Source organism: Dromaius novaehollandiae, chromosome 3, assembly GCF_036370855.1.
Source record: "Dromaius novaehollandiae isolate bDroNov1 chromosome 3, bDroNov1.hap1, whole genome shotgun sequence".
NCBI lineage: Eukaryota > Metazoa > Chordata > Aves > Casuariiformes > Dromaiidae > Dromaius > Dromaius novaehollandiae.
In genome coordinates this window covers 128,054,090-128,068,521 of record NC_088100.1, presented here as the reverse complement: position 1 = coordinate 128,068,521, position 14,432 = coordinate 128,054,090, and the positions used below count along the sequence as shown (strand labels likewise).

Sequence of the window (14,432 nt, the reverse complement as noted above, 5' to 3'; positions counted from 1 at the left end):
GCAGCCCCCGGCCTCAGGCTCCTGGGAGAGGCCCCGCGGGGCCCCCAGGACCCGGGCACCGTGCTGGCAGCAGACGCGCGTTTTCCAGCATCGTTTATCAAAGCATCCACAATAGGCTTGAGTCTAACGGATACATAATTAATGGTGACATTCCCCCCGGGGGTGGCCGAGGTGTGTCCCCGCCCGGGTGCTGTTCACACGCGCACAGCTCTCCCCTCTCACCACACACCGCTCTCGGCCTCCGTCGGAGCCTCGCTGGGAGCCGGCCAGCGAGGCCAGGGATGGCCGACAGTAACGTCACGTCCCAGCCCCGGCACTCGCTCGCACCTCTGTGACCCACGCAGGTTTCGATGTCTGCGCCAAGGTAAAGGAATACGTTTTGCTGCCCTGCCCCAGGGCTCGTGTGACACCGCTGCAGGGCAGACGGACGACAAGCACCGATGAGGCAGATAAGAGATGAGCCTGCGTGGCGAGCGCCTCGCGGACGTGCTTGCAAAGAGCTCCGCTTACGGAGGGCTGCCGCGCTGTTATCACGGTCTAACCAGCAGCAAAGCTACGCCCAGCCTTGCTCTCTGCAGATTTGGGCCACGCTGAGCTCTCTGAGGGTCTTTCAAGCGCAAGGTGCTGTGGCAGCTCTTCCTCCCGCTGGGGCGTAGCTAATTTTGTGGCTTTGCTGGGGTCCGATCGTGCGTTTGAGTGAATTTAAAGGCGCCCTGAAGGAACGCAGCACCTTCGGGTGTGCCGCACCTCTGCCACGCTGCGATGGTGTTCGCCACGCTGGCTGACAGGCAGCGCGGTCGTACGGCTAATGGAGAAGACACAGTTACTTATTCCTTTTGAAATGGATGCCCAGGATCTGTGTGAAGAAGCAGTCGAGCACGGGCTTTTGCCAGCTCTCCATGCCGGCTCTCCTCCTCCGAGATGGGCTCAGCCGTCCTGACCGGACTCCGAGATCCCGTGTGCGGGCCAAAGTGGTTCGTATGCCGCAGCACAGGGTTGTCTGCGCAGGCCGGTGTGAAACGCGTGCGAGGCTCACGGGGAGGTGGGGACAGCCGATCGTAGAGGCGGGGATGTAAATAAACTCATGATTTTGGGGTGCCTGGGCTCGGGGGCATAGCCGTGCCGCGGGCGCTCAGCGAAGCAGAAGGACCCTTTGTGGGCAGCACTGCGGGGCTGGGGGATCCGCGCTGGGGAAGCTGGGGCAAGTTTGCTGCTGCGGTAAATGCTGGTCGCTGACCTCGTTGCCGGATGGGAAGAAACTAAATCCAGCAGCATTTCCAGTGTTCTTGGGGCATTCGAGGCCAGAAACTGCTGTCCACATCCAAGGTTGCTGTTAAAGCTGATTACTGTTACGTTGCAAAGGATCCAAAATAATCCCAGGGTTTATTTCCCGTTTCCAGGCAGGACACAATGGAGCCTTTTTATCTTTATGACCTTGTGACTATAACAGAAAACAAAACTGCTGAAAGGATCCTTCGCCCCATGTCTGCGCAGCTCTGTCACCTAATCCTAGCCCTGGAATGGGAAGATGGGATTTGTCAGGCCCTTCCCGATTTAGGGGAGAATGCAGAAAAACTAGCCAAAGCCACCGAAGACCTCGCTTCTGTTGCAAGAAGGTAATTTTGCTGGGTGTCTCCTGAGCAGATTGGGGGCCTAGGGAGGAGAAGGAAGGTAGGGCAAGGAAACGGTGGGCTAGGAGGCATCTGGAGAGCATGGAGCCTGTCTCTCCTGTGCTCCCTGTTTTCACCCTGATGGAGAGGGGGGAACATGGCTGGAGTAAAATGAAGAGGAAGGGATGGGGGATGGAGGAAACAGCTGGGCTGAGACACAGCTCCCAGGAGAGACAGCTGGTGAACTGTGCAGGATGGGGAACAGGATTAGGAAAGGAGGAGATGACATGGGCCAAAGCAGGGCTATCTTTAAGTGCTTGGAGGAGACATGGCAGAGAGGAACTCAGGCCCACTGTGTTGGTGTCTCTTCACTGCCAGAAACCAGCCATGCATTCCCCTGGCTGTGTGTGACCTTGATCCCCCCCACCCGGGCTGATCAGAGGCATGACACTCTCCCAGTGCCACCAGGAGCTTTGCTAATTCCCAGCAGGAGCCCAGCTAAGGGACTCAAACATCTGGCATCCTGCCACCCATTCAGCTGTGTTCCTGTGCCTTGTCTGGCCTACATACGATCAGCTCCTCCGCGTTGCTTCCCTCCCTGCTCTTCACAGCTCTGCCTGACGTCTCTCATACACCTAAGCACAGCCTGTCCTAGGTCAGCCCTTTGGGCGAGACAACGTGCTGTACCAGCCCCGTGGAAAAATGCCCTTCCTTCCTCAGTGCCTGGTGGTGCTGACCCCCAGTGCTTTGCACTACCTCCTTTTCCAGACTGGCCAGCTCAGAAGGGCCCTGAGGAGAGCAGAGTGTGCAAGTCGTGCAGGTCCCGTTGCAGGTCTGTGACCCACCTGCCTTTAACTTTCTTCTCGAGGAGCAAGACTAGCTTCAAGCTCTCGCTGCAGGGTACTTTCCACCCTCAAGGCACGCCTGGACCTTACTGCCTGCACAGTTTAGTTATGGGGAACTGAAGGACACAGCTCACTTACAGATCCAAAAGAATTTTTAGCTGTTTTTAGTTTGATTGATCTGATCGTTGTTTTAGCAGCCTAAGCAAGCTACAACAGCCACTTACTATTAGTCCCATTACAGGAATACTAAAATTGGTAATCCAAATCACGCAATTTCTATTAAGAATCATTAGTGACACAGTAAAAATCAAGAGATAAAAGTACCTGCCTCTTTTCTCCACTGCGAGGTTCTCACTCTTCCCAGCATCCAGGCACTGAGGCTGAGGGCCCTTCTTCCTCAAGTGGGAGGGTACAGTGAGTTGTCAGCATCCCAAATTCTTCACCAGGAGACATAGGTGTTGCTGGAGGGGTTTTATTCCTCCTCAGTCTTGGGTCTACTTGGGATTATTTTTATTTGGTTTGAACAGCTTATTTGCTACCACTTCTTTCTGTCTGGCTCACAAACTTAATTATGCAAGCATGTCCTAAATCTATTAGACCTCTTCCAAGTATGGCCTGATTTCTTTGGGGGGTAAGACCTCACAGTTGCACAAAGTAAGCAAAACCCAAACAAGCAATATTTGATCTAAACACACCTGGAAGTAATAGTCATCAAGTTTACCGAGTGTTTCAGTAAATTGGATCCTAAAATCACAGGTTAGGCAATGATCACTGGGCAATGACCAGACAAGGCCTGGCACGGCTAATTATTGTGATAAAGCCTGAGTCCTATCGCTAGCATTTGGCAAGGCCAAACTGGCTGGGACCCACATCAGATGCACAGCAGGGTCACACCGGGACTAGCCATCACCAGCTGAGCGTCCTTGCCCCTTCTGCCCAAGGGTGGTACTCAGGGGATGGCGAAGAGCTGAGACCAGCGGCTTCTGTTCCAGGCTGGCTGAGGAGTCCGGCGATGAGGTGTTCAAGGAGGAGATGTGTCCTGCAGCCAAGTCTCTTGTCCTGGCAGGGAGGTGCATACTGCTGGCAGCCCACAAGCTCCACGTTCAGCCGGACATCCCTAGCCACAGGGAGGAGCTGGCTGTGTCAGCCAAAAGGGTCTTAACAGACACAGTGAAGGTAATGCAAGAGGAGGGCAGCAGTGGAAGAGGTTGGGCTGGGATGCAGCAGTGGGCAAAGGTACAGCTATGGAAGGGATGAGAGCTCCCCCATATCAGGACATGGCTTGGGAGAAGCTGCAGTGGAGCAAGGATTGTTTCGCTGGGCAAAACACTCCTCTTCCATATAATTGCTGCAGTGTCATCCACCTGGCTGCTTGTCCAGCCATGGCCAGGCCATAGTGTGTCCCTGCAACGATGACACTTAGAGCATACCAGGCTGTATTAGCAAGAATTCTCTCCCCCAGCAGGCCGAGGGAAGCAATTCTTCCCTTCTGTTCACACTTCTAAGACCTTATCTGGATGCTGTATCCAGTTTGGGGCCCACCCAGTACAAGACAGGCATTGACGATCTGAAATGAGTTCAGCAGAGACCACCAAGATGGTTGGGGCTGGAGCACCTGGTGTAGGAGGAGAGGCTGAGGGAGCTGGGCCTGTTCAGCTTGGGGATGGTGGGGAAACAGAGGGATCTAGCTGCTGTCTGCAAACTACCTAGTTGGGGAGTTGTAAAGAAAATGGAGCCAGACTCTTCTCAGAGGTGCCCAGCTCTCTCCGCTGCCTTGGGGAGTCCCAGTGTGCAGTAGCGGGCACACCTTTCAAGCTGTTCTGTATTGTTTTGAGACCTGTTCTCAACTGGGATGCACAAGGCAGTGCTTTGTGATGAGGTTGTTTATGGAGAGCTGTACAAGGGAAGAAAAAGTGAGCAGTGATGTTTGACCTCTAGCCACTCTGACACTTTTTTCTGCTGTGCTGGTTAGATCCTTCAGATCGAAGATGCTGCCAAGACGAGGAGGATAATTCAGGCTGCCAATTGGCTTTTGGAGTGCCTGAGCATGCTGCAGGATGCAGAGGACATGCCAGGATTGCTGGCTGCTTTCCAGGTCTTTTCCAAGGCCTTGCTTCTGCTGAATAATCTGACAGCAAGGTACCTCCAGGAGCTCAGAGATTCTCCTCGACAGAAGAGTCTGGCCCAGACTTTGCAGCTCCTTCAAAGGTGTGTTCCTTTGCTCCACACAGCCAAGCACAGTGAACTTAAGCACTCCCGTGATCAGCAAATAAGCCTCTCCAAAGACTACGCTTTCCAGCTAACGGAGAGGACCATCAGAGCGCTTACCTCCCTGCTCATTGACGATGCAGGCAGCAAGGAGCTGCAGGACAGAAATGGAATCTTCTCCCAGCGTGTGAGCAGGCTGCTGGCTCTCCTGTCTTGCCCAGATTCAATGCACCTTTCCAAGAGTGAGTTCAGTACTCATGTGGAAACAGTGGTTTTCTACTGCATGCTTCTAGCAGACTCATCCAGTCCAGATGCAAAGCTGGATCTGGTAAAACATTGCTGGGCTCTCCTACAGCTGAGCAAGAGCATCTGCAGCCAGGTAAGCCAGCAGGAGGGACAGCCAGGGCAAAGCTGGGGAGAAAGCAGCCTGGAAGAGGAATGTCACACCATGAGAAAGGAGGTGGAGAATCTCAACCAGACGGTGGTCACAGCTACTCTGTGCCAAATCCTGGACACCTTCTTTGTAGCTGAAGAGCCCCTGAGGCAGCTAGTTGAAGATGCCCTTAGCCTCGCTGGTACAGGGTGTTTCCCAGCAGGACACGGAGGATTTTTAAAGACGCTTCAGCCCCTCACTGCCACCTTCTTCACACATGCCCAGCAAATGCTCAGAGTGGCAGACATTGTTGTGGCCAGATGCACCAAAATGCAGACTGCTAGAGAAATCAGAGACTGTGTAGAGTATTTGAAGAGGCTCCTTGCCAGTCTCCCTCCACTGCTCACAGAAATGAGCAGAAGTATAGCCCAGATTAGCACTGCTGAGCAACTGCAGTCCTTGTACCAAGTGTGGGCAGGAACAACAGAAAGCCTCCTGCTGTGTTTTGAGGAGACGGTCAGCACGCGTGAATTTCTCAAGGTGTCCATCCAGCAAATGGCCAAGCACAGGGAATGGTGTGAAAAAGCCTTGGAAAGTCAGGACCCTCAACAGTTTTCTTGGCATGCGACTAACCTCACCAGTTGGGCCCAATGGGTAGTTGAAGCTACTACCAGATATGTGGACAGAGCCACAGACCCCATTTTCAGGAATGGCTTGCTGGTTTGGGTTGAGCAATTGGGAAGCTCCCTTGTTAAGCTGAAAACAGTCACAGCTCTTTGTCCAGAAAGACTCTCCTGCCGCCAAACTAGGCGTGTCTTTTTAAAGACAGTAAAGTGCCTGATAGATACTTCTCATCTTGTCCAAGATGGGCTGGATGGGTCCAACCACCCAGATATCCTCAGCCCTCTCCGGGAACAAGTGCGAAGCACTGAGGTTGCAGAGGAGCTTGAGCTCAGCCCATCATGTGCTGGGCTAAAAAACTTTACAGATGAGACTGCGCTGCAAGAAGACATCTTAAGTTGTCCATCTCCAAGAGCAGGTAACGTACACCCAGATGTTGTTCCAACGAAAGCAGATATACACCCCGTCATTGCAGCGCTCCTGACAGCAACGAGAGCCCATGACATGGCAGCTGTCAATGCTGCTTGCTCCACTTTGCTTGAACTCTCCAACTGCTGTGTCGATGCATCAAAGCAAGCTTTGCCTGTGGTTGAGTCTCCTCTGATGGAGACACTAGGGCAGTACAAGGATATCATATTACTGACACCATGTGTTATCAGTTTGGCCAGGGAAACAGCCTCAGGGCAGTTTCTTGGTCCAGGCAGACTTCTCCAAATGGCACACTCACTCTCAGAAAGAATCTGTGGGACCAAAGAGTGTCTGGCAGCCATAGCAGGCTCCTGGTATACTCTGTCTCAGCAAGTCTTTCGCTTTATCTTGTCTGCTGACTTTCTGAGCAGCAAACAGGCTTTGAATGAGACTATGATGGCTTTAGCAGGAATTGTTCACTTAGCAGGTGACATTGCAAGCGTGGCCTGCACTAATGGATATGATGTTGTCCCCAGTGTCTGGGAGAGCTTTCTACAAGTCCAAGTCAAATTTTCGCATGCTCAGATGAACACCAAAGTGTTACTTGAGAAAGCAGTGTCCTTTGAGGGCTCCCACAGAGTGGGGGAGGCCAGCCTGGAGCTGCACTGCATCCTGTGGGCTGTCAGCATGCATGTGCTGCTGAGTGCTGTGGATCAGTTCATAGGCAGGGACGTCCTGTTCTTGAGGGAGCTGAGAAATGCCATGAAGCACAAGCTTTGCTTGCGGAGCGTCTTGGCTGCTGTGTCTGAGAACTCCCTGAGGCTGCAGGAGGCTGCCCGGCTCTCTTACTTGTCCTGCCCTGAAGACTGTGGTTGCAGTGAAATCCTAGTGCTCAGGGAGGAGATAAGAGTGTTAATGGAGGCATTGCTGGATGCCTCCAATACCCTGTCAGTCTCTCTGCTGTCTACTGCCAGCTTGTACATTCGCTTTGAGCTCCTGCAGAGAGACTTGGCCCTCAGAGTCAAGGCACTATTGCTCCACCTCGAGAAGGTCAATATCGAACACTTACAGGTCATCCGAGATGTCATTGGGCCAGCCCTGTCCCCTATCTCTCAAGATGACAGAGAGAGGAGCAAACAGGCCTTTGAAGAGAAGGCAGGTCGGCTAATGGCCAACGTTCAGTGGGTCAGAAGCACCCTCCAAGATGTTCTGGGGGCCACTGCTCAAATGCAATCGCAGGTGAGCCTGCTCTCCGTTGCAGACCACCTCCTGGTCCTCACGTCTGATGCAGTGGGCAGCGCCAGGCAGATCTTTCAAAGTCAACAGGACAAAGAGCATCTCCGCCTAGAGATCATGGTCTGGGACTGGTCAGCGAAAGCACACTACCTCGTGACGCAGCTTCAGGCTGTTCGGGGCATCCCTGGACACATCCTGGAGCTTGTGAGACAGCGCTTACAGAACATGGGGGACCAGTGCCCTCCAAGGCAATGCAACAGCATAGCCAGGCTCCTCCCAGCCCGAGAATTTGGTGCTCCAAGCCACACTGAGCTGGCAGAAACTCGCCCAGGAAGGAGTGGACAGGCAAGAGGCGCTGCCAGGGATACAAGCGGAAGGGTACAGTAGCTTTTTTCCCCATCAACTCTTGCTGCAGGATGATGATGAGGGTTGTCAGTCACTCCTGTTACCCACGTTGCGTGGTGGTGAGACCCACCAGCCAACACACCTCCCTTCCATCCCATGCATCCCTGGACTCAAAGCTTGTCCTCACTGTAAACCTGATCCAATGCTTGAGTTTGCTGTGAGTGGATGAGCACAAGTGAAGTAAACCAGGTCTCAGCTACCAGCATATAAACAGTGCCTGAAAGCTGGGAATCAACAAGGAGTGTTCTTACCTTTCTTCTTGAAGAATGGTAAACGAGGGTCCTTGCAATTTGCAATGAAGCATGTCATGACAGCTTCTGTGAAGAGTGCTGAGCCCCTTCCCTGGGGAGCAGCTGAACATCCTGCTCCCCTTAATGTCTCCGCCTGTTTCGGGCACTTAATGGCTGAAGAAGGGGAGAGAGCAGAACACCTGGGTTCCCAACACTAAAGGGGACAGATTCCTGGCCTTCAGCACAAAGGGGCAGGTTTCTCTGGAGGCAGCAAGGAGTTGGGAAAGAGATGCAGTTGTGTTGTTATTTCTGTGCAAACAAAGAAGGACTAGTTTAGCAGTGAAACTCCGGTACCACTAGACACTGGCACAGGAACTCTGGGTTATGCTGCTGGTCACCAGTCACTGTAATCACCTCTGTGTCATGGCCATAGAAATTACCGTGGTCCACCAGGGGTGATGGGTTGCCAAGGTGCCTAGATCCCACCAGGCTCCAACAGCCCTGGTACCTCACAGCCATGGAGTTACAGGATAACTGAGGCTGGCAGCAACATCTGAAGATCCATAGTCTAAACCCCTGCTCAGAGCAGGCCCAACTTCTAAGTTAGGTCTAACATCTAGGCCAGATGAGGTTGCTCAATGCCCCATCCAGCCAAGTTCTGGATATATGATCTGATAGAGACCTCAGCCCATCTCTGAAACAGTTTTTGAGGCGCAGGGAGCTTTACTACTTGCTGTCCCCTAAAATCCTACCTGTCTTTGCTCAGCTCTTCACCTCCCCAACAGACATCCTTTGGGGATACCAGCAACTCCACTCTCACAATTGCTATCAGTCATCAGGAGCTGCCAAAGCACCCAGCAGAATGGTTTAGAGCATCCAATTGCAATTCTCAAGTAGAGGTGCTGCCAGCTCGCATGACAGCCATTGCCTGGGTGGGCAGGGTGTTTATAGGTAGCTCCAGGAGACGATGAAGAGGCGTATTTGAATATAACAGTCCTGCTGTGGGTGGAGGCAGGGGAGAGTAGGGCTGGTTGGGAGGGCAGAGCAGTCCCAGCAAGGTGGCACATAGCTGTCCAATTTCCTTTACTCACCAAGATCTGCTTCGGGAACATGCAGGCAGAGACATCTCGGCATCGGTGCATCCGCATGTTGCAGACTTTGAATCTGTAGGGTTATTGTCTTGGCAGCAGCAGAGTGGTCCTCCCAGTGTCTACCCTGCCAGCAGGCCTGAGGACCTCATGGGAGAAGACAGCGCATGGCAGAGTGGCCCCAGCTGGATGTCTCAGGTCACCAAAGACATGGCAGCGAGGATGCTTCACATGACACAATTCCTGAAGAAGAAAGGCCCAATCACGGTATGGTTTATTTCATCCCTGCACCCCAGCACTTTAGTAGATACAAAGAAAATATTTTTCCTCATGAGGGTGGTCTAACCTAGTGACAGGGGCCCAGATAGGCTATGGGATCTCCATCCTTGGAGATATTCAAACCTGACTGGACATGGCCCTGTGCAACCTGATGGAGCTGACCCTGCTTTGAGCAGGGTCTTGGACCAGAGACCTCCAGAGGTCCCTCTCCGCCTAAACCCTCCTGTGATTTGATTGCAAACCTTGCTGGGTTTGCTTAGGCAGTCAGCTCATGTGCGTCAGCCAGGGCTCTGTGTGCAAGCCAGAACTGACTTTGCCAGGCAGTAGATGGAAATAAAACACTTTGAAGCAACGTGGGCATTTAGATTTGCCAGCTGGACTTGATAATTGGGTTGCACATTTTTCCCTTGCCTTTATTATGACCTGAGATAAGCTGCTACCTGCACTCCAAGGAAAAGAAGCATTATAATCTCCACAGTTGAATGTCAGGTTGCTTTAAAAGTCCAAAGAACCCCAAAGGGAACTGCTTCTTCACACAGTACCAGTGGGGTGGGCATTTCCTGGGAGGGCATTCAGCAGTACATCTGAAAGGGTGCATTTCTGCCTGAAAGCACTTTCCTTTCTGCTGTGGGGCTGCCCAGTGCCAGCTAAAACAATCTGCATTATCCTGCTGTTTTAAGAGCAGTGCTGGGTGCATTTGTGCAAAGCAATGGGAATTCCTTCCCCCTGAAAGGAGAAGCAAGCCTGCTGTCTAACCTTTTCCTCATTTCATGATATATCTGGGCTTTCTGGACACTCCCCTGTCTTGCTGTTGCTCACTGTTTGGGGCCTGGCTCATCAGATAAATTTGAGTTTAACCCTTCCAAAACAGGCTGAAAATGATGGAAGCTGCAGGGGGATCACTCATGCTTAAAGCTGCTGTTTCTCTCATAGTTTCTGGTCCTCCTCTGCAGGCTGCTTTGGTTTTTTTGCTTAGTTATTAACATTCCCATCATCAACATTCCCATCATCTGAGTTGTGTCCCATGAGGAGCTCCGACAGGGCTATGGACCAGCAGGGTTAGGAGCATCCTCAGCTGGGCTGGCATGCCACCTTGGGCAAGAGCTACAGACCATCCTGGGCAAAATAGGGCAGCTGTGCTAAACCAGCCTCCTATTTCTCTTGCAGGTTGGAGAGTTTTCTGTCCATCCTGCAAGAAAGGTGGCTGCACAAGGATCTTTTTTCTCCTTCTCTCCCCAAATGCTTTTCTGTTTTGTTTTAGACCAAGGACCAGTTCGTTGCCTGTGCCAGGCAAATTGCTTCCGATGGACAGGTGTTTGCTAAATTTGGCCACATCATCGCAAAGAACTGCTTTGATAAGAGATGCTCCACAGAGCTGCTGTGTGCCGCAGAGCAGACCCACACCATCAGCAGCCAGCTCAGCATCGTGGCCAGGTGAGTCACGGGGGAAAAGGACCATCTTCCTCAAGGCCAGTGGCCTTACAAGAAGGCTTCCCTTCTGAGGAGACCACCTGATGCATGGTGGTCTCCAGAGCTCCTTGTTGCATCTGGTTGTAACCATTAGGAATCAGTTACAATTCAGGAGGCTCCCTCTCCTCTTCCTGTTGCTGTAAATATCCCTTTTCTTCCCTGGTTTGCCTGTCTCTGCTTCCCCTGTGCTCTACAGCTGGAAACCTGCTCTGATAGTGCGGGAGATACTTCTTTTGGCTTCAGAGTAACGGGCAAGTACCTGGCCACATGGGGGAGGCACATTGTGTGATGTTTCCAGTAAAATACTTTAAAATGTCTTTAAGGGTAAAAGCAGTCACTGCAGAGAGCAAGTCATCATCTGAGCTACTTGTGAAAAATGCGCAGAACCTAATTCAGGCAGTTTTGCATGTTCTGAAGGCAGCTGAGGCAGCATGTGTCAAAGTAAGTAATGGCGATCACATCAAATAAGTTTTGCAAGGTGAGCCCACTCCATGGGGAGATCCTACAGCCAAGTCTGTTTATGGGGAGGTGGAAGCCAGCCACCGTGGGACCTCTGTAAACTCCAGCTGGTGATATTGTTTGCATTCCTAAGTTTCTGGGAGCACAAACTGGCAGATGCAGTTTCCCAGGGAGGTGATGTTACTCTGTTAGAGCTGATCTGCTCAGCCAAAGCTCATTACTTTTCCACTTAGCTGTCACAGTAAAGATTCTTACTGTGATGTTTCTGTTTTATGCCTTTCAGTCTTGTTTTCAAAGCCCACTATGCATCTTTCCAAACATTGAATTTGCTGTCACTAGTACCAGCTCTGGGCTCTGGCTGGTTCATTTCCCATTCCATTTTTGGATAGGAGGGCAGCATCTCATTGGAGAACTTTATTTGGAAATAGTCCATGTCAGTCTTAGTCTTTACCTTGTCTCCTCTGAGCTTTGATTGAAACTCCTAAGAGCTTCCCTAGGAGCTGCCAAAGATGGCAGACAGATCTGACTGTAAATAGTTTGTGAGGGCAGACTTTATCTGAAAGCACTCAGAAAACAAACACAAATACAACCAGGATCTGCACTGATGCAGTTGTTCATCACGTGCCTTAACCTCTTATATAACCCTGTAACTTTTGCTGAGCTCCAGCATGTCTTTCTTCATGTTAATTAGCTAAGCAGACATGGAGCTGCCTTGGAGAACCAGTCACTGAGAGACTGTACCGCAAAACATTGAATAATCCCTGTTAACAAAGGGGTTTGGTACCCTTTAGTGCTAAAATCTGCTTGTTTGGAGCTGGTCTGATTTTGCATAGCTTGCTGCCCTGGAGATCACATTGGTCTCACAAGCACTGATACATTCAGACTTTTGGATCGTTTGAGGTATTTTAAACCATACAAAGATATTTTTAAAACGTACAACAATACATTAAAGCATGCAAGTATTCTGTTTCCTTCTAATAGGGTTTGCGACAGCCCCCGCCTGACTCTGAAGAGGCAAAAGTAGCCACTTTTTGCATTGAATGGAGAAAAAACCTGTTGCGGCATAGAGCCAAGCAGTCTTTAAGCTCAGACAGGGATGAATTAGGCCTCCGCAAGACTCAGGCAAGGCCTGAACCCACTCTCACAGCTCTGGTTCAAGAACAATCACCTCAGACCAAGAACATCACCAGGCATCCAAAAGCTGTTAAAGGACATGTAACTACAGCCAGCCACCCCCAAGAATAGGAGGGGACTTCTGCTAGAGATGAATTGCACTGCTAATTTGCTTCAGTAGAAAGGTAGCCTGTGCTGCACTTGTCCCAGCTTCTCTTCTGCTAGAACTGCTCTCACAGGAGGACTGAGGGGGGCAAGGTCTTGCACGCTGGCAGAGGAATAAAATGATACCACACACTAGTGTATTTCCTAAGAGGCCTTGCATCCAGATGGTGTTTGAAGTTGAGTAGCAAGATGTGACACTGAGTCACAGAGGACACAGGACTTGGGGAAGGGCCACTGGAGGAGCTGTAAGACCCAGTGAAAGGGAAAACAGAGGGTTCCCTCTTCAGTAAAATACCAGCATTCACGGATCTTCGTCATCTTGCATGGGGGTCACTCTGAAACTGTAGTTGGGGATTGTCATGAAGAGGGTCAAACCCTTTTGAATCGAGGGCCACCAACAGGGGCTACATGGGAATCAAATTCTTAATATTAACATAATGCATGCCCCTTTGCAGGTGTGAGCCAGCCTGAGGGCAAACCACATGCCCCTGTCTGGATGCAGAAGGCACTGCTCGCCATTCAGCAGGATTGCCATGGTCAGAGCTTTCAGTCATTGCAGAAAACAAGCTGTCAGAATCCCCAGCTAGAGCAGCACACGAAAGGATGCTTTGAAACACTGGGCATAGCTTTCGAGGGCGATCACATGAAAGGAATATGGGCATTAGGTGCTTACCTTGATGAGGATAAGAAAAATGCAGGCAGCTCTGTACTGGCTGTGTTAAGAATGTTCTGGGCAGTTCTGTACAAAAATCAGGGAAGAAGTGGCAGATAGAAAAGTGCTGATGTTTCTGGGTGTAGACTGAGAACGTCAAGGATAATTTTGTAATAGAAATCTACTGTAAGTCTCGTAGGTATAGCAGAGTTTTTCTGAACAACAACATGCTAAGCAGAGCTGCTGGTAGAGACCACAGATGTGCTTACTAACACATCAGAGAACAGCTTGGTGCCAGTACAATGCCAGAGGAAGACAGCACCAAGGTAGCTGCATGGCAAACTGGCTCCGGAAGAAGGGCGGGGGCGGGGGGGATCTTAAGAGATGCCAGCAATGTCCCATACAATCAGTGTCACTTCGGCAGGTCTCTGACATGAGTTAACAGCCCGCTTTTCAAACCTAACACCTGCCAAGAGGGGCCTGTATCCTCGGACTTCTGCAATTGAGATGGTTTAGGGAATCTCAAGAATGTTTCTGAATGTGAAGTCAAAGGTCTCATTAAGAATGTTTTGCCCTGAAAACATGAGTAGGAAGAAAACAGCCTAATTAAAACCTGAAACTTAGCTTTTCTCAAAACCTTATGGGAAACTGAATAGGTTTTAAGGGGCACCCTGTCTGGGGCAAACAGAGAGCAGATAAGACCAGAGGTGATAATTTTAGCCCACATTCCACTTAAATAAAAACTTTCACGTCTCTAGGGCTAGCAAGAGTGAGGAACCCTTGTGTCTCACCTGCTGTCCCTGAATCAGCAGATCCCACAGCTTACAGAGAAATCAGACTTTTCTCCCGAGATCCCTCTTAGCCTGGGCTTCTGAGACATAAGGCCAGGGTAAAACATGCAATGCTGATGATCACCCACCTTACAACTACGGGCTTCTGGAGAATCCAGGACGAGTGATACTGGCTGCTCCTGTTCCTGCTCTTCACACTCTTGTTTTACAACCTCAGCGACGCGAGCTTTGAGTACTGGAAGGAAACACTGCTCTGTGCCAGCATACCGCACTTACAGAAGAAACAAGTCTCCCCTGTGAAAGACAAAATCATTCCATACAGCAGATCTGAGTTGAGTTGCTTTGGTGGCTGGAGTCTGCTCAAACCGACGACAGTAGGGCAGGACTGGCCATGCACACACCTTCTTGCCCCCCCTCTGCTAGACTCGGACACCCCCCAGCACCTTCTCCCTTAGCTGATCAGGTAGTTCAGTACTTGC

The 14,432-nt window shown here is 51.0% G+C and overlaps 1 protein-coding gene and 1 long non-coding RNA gene across 2 annotated transcripts; both read left to right on the top strand.

Annotated features, from left to right (window-relative positions):
* The first annotated feature begins 114 nt into the window (after positions 1-114).
* On the top strand, positions 115-3,625 carry LOC135327729 (uncharacterized). Its single transcript, XR_010388119.1, has 3 exons — positions 115-974; positions 1,401-1,616; positions 3,448-3,625. It is a non-coding gene; the product is annotated as an uncharacterized LOC135327729 (long non-coding RNA).
* A 786-nt stretch (positions 3,626-4,411) lies between these two features.
* On the top strand, positions 4,412-13,509 carry LOC112989381 (uncharacterized). Its single transcript, XM_064510071.1, has 5 exons — positions 4,412-7,679; positions 9,124-9,291; positions 10,565-10,737; positions 11,097-11,214; positions 12,214-13,509. Exons 1-5 carry the CDS (start codon positions 4,503-4,505, stop codon positions 12,475-12,477), a joined length of 3,900 nt encoding a protein of 1,299 aa, XP_064366141.1. The 5' UTR covers positions 4,412-4,502; the 3' UTR covers positions 12,478-13,509.
* The last annotated feature ends 923 nt before the right edge of the window (positions 13,510-14,432 follow it).

Excerpts from the sequence above, each read along its gene's own strand:
- LOC112989381 (XM_064510071.1), top strand. The coding sequence starts at position 4,503 with ATGCTGCAGGATGCAGAGGACATGCCAGGATTGCTGGCTGCTTTCCAG. Across the intron at positions 9,292-10,564 it reads AGAAGAAAGGCCCAATCACG|ACCAAGGACCAGTTCGTTGC; the intron begins GTATGGTTTATT and ends GTTTTGTTTTAG. Across the intron at positions 11,215-12,213 it reads CTGAGGCAGCATGTGTCAAA|GGTTTGCGACAGCCCCCGCC; the intron begins GTAAGTAATGGC and ends TCCTTCTAATAG.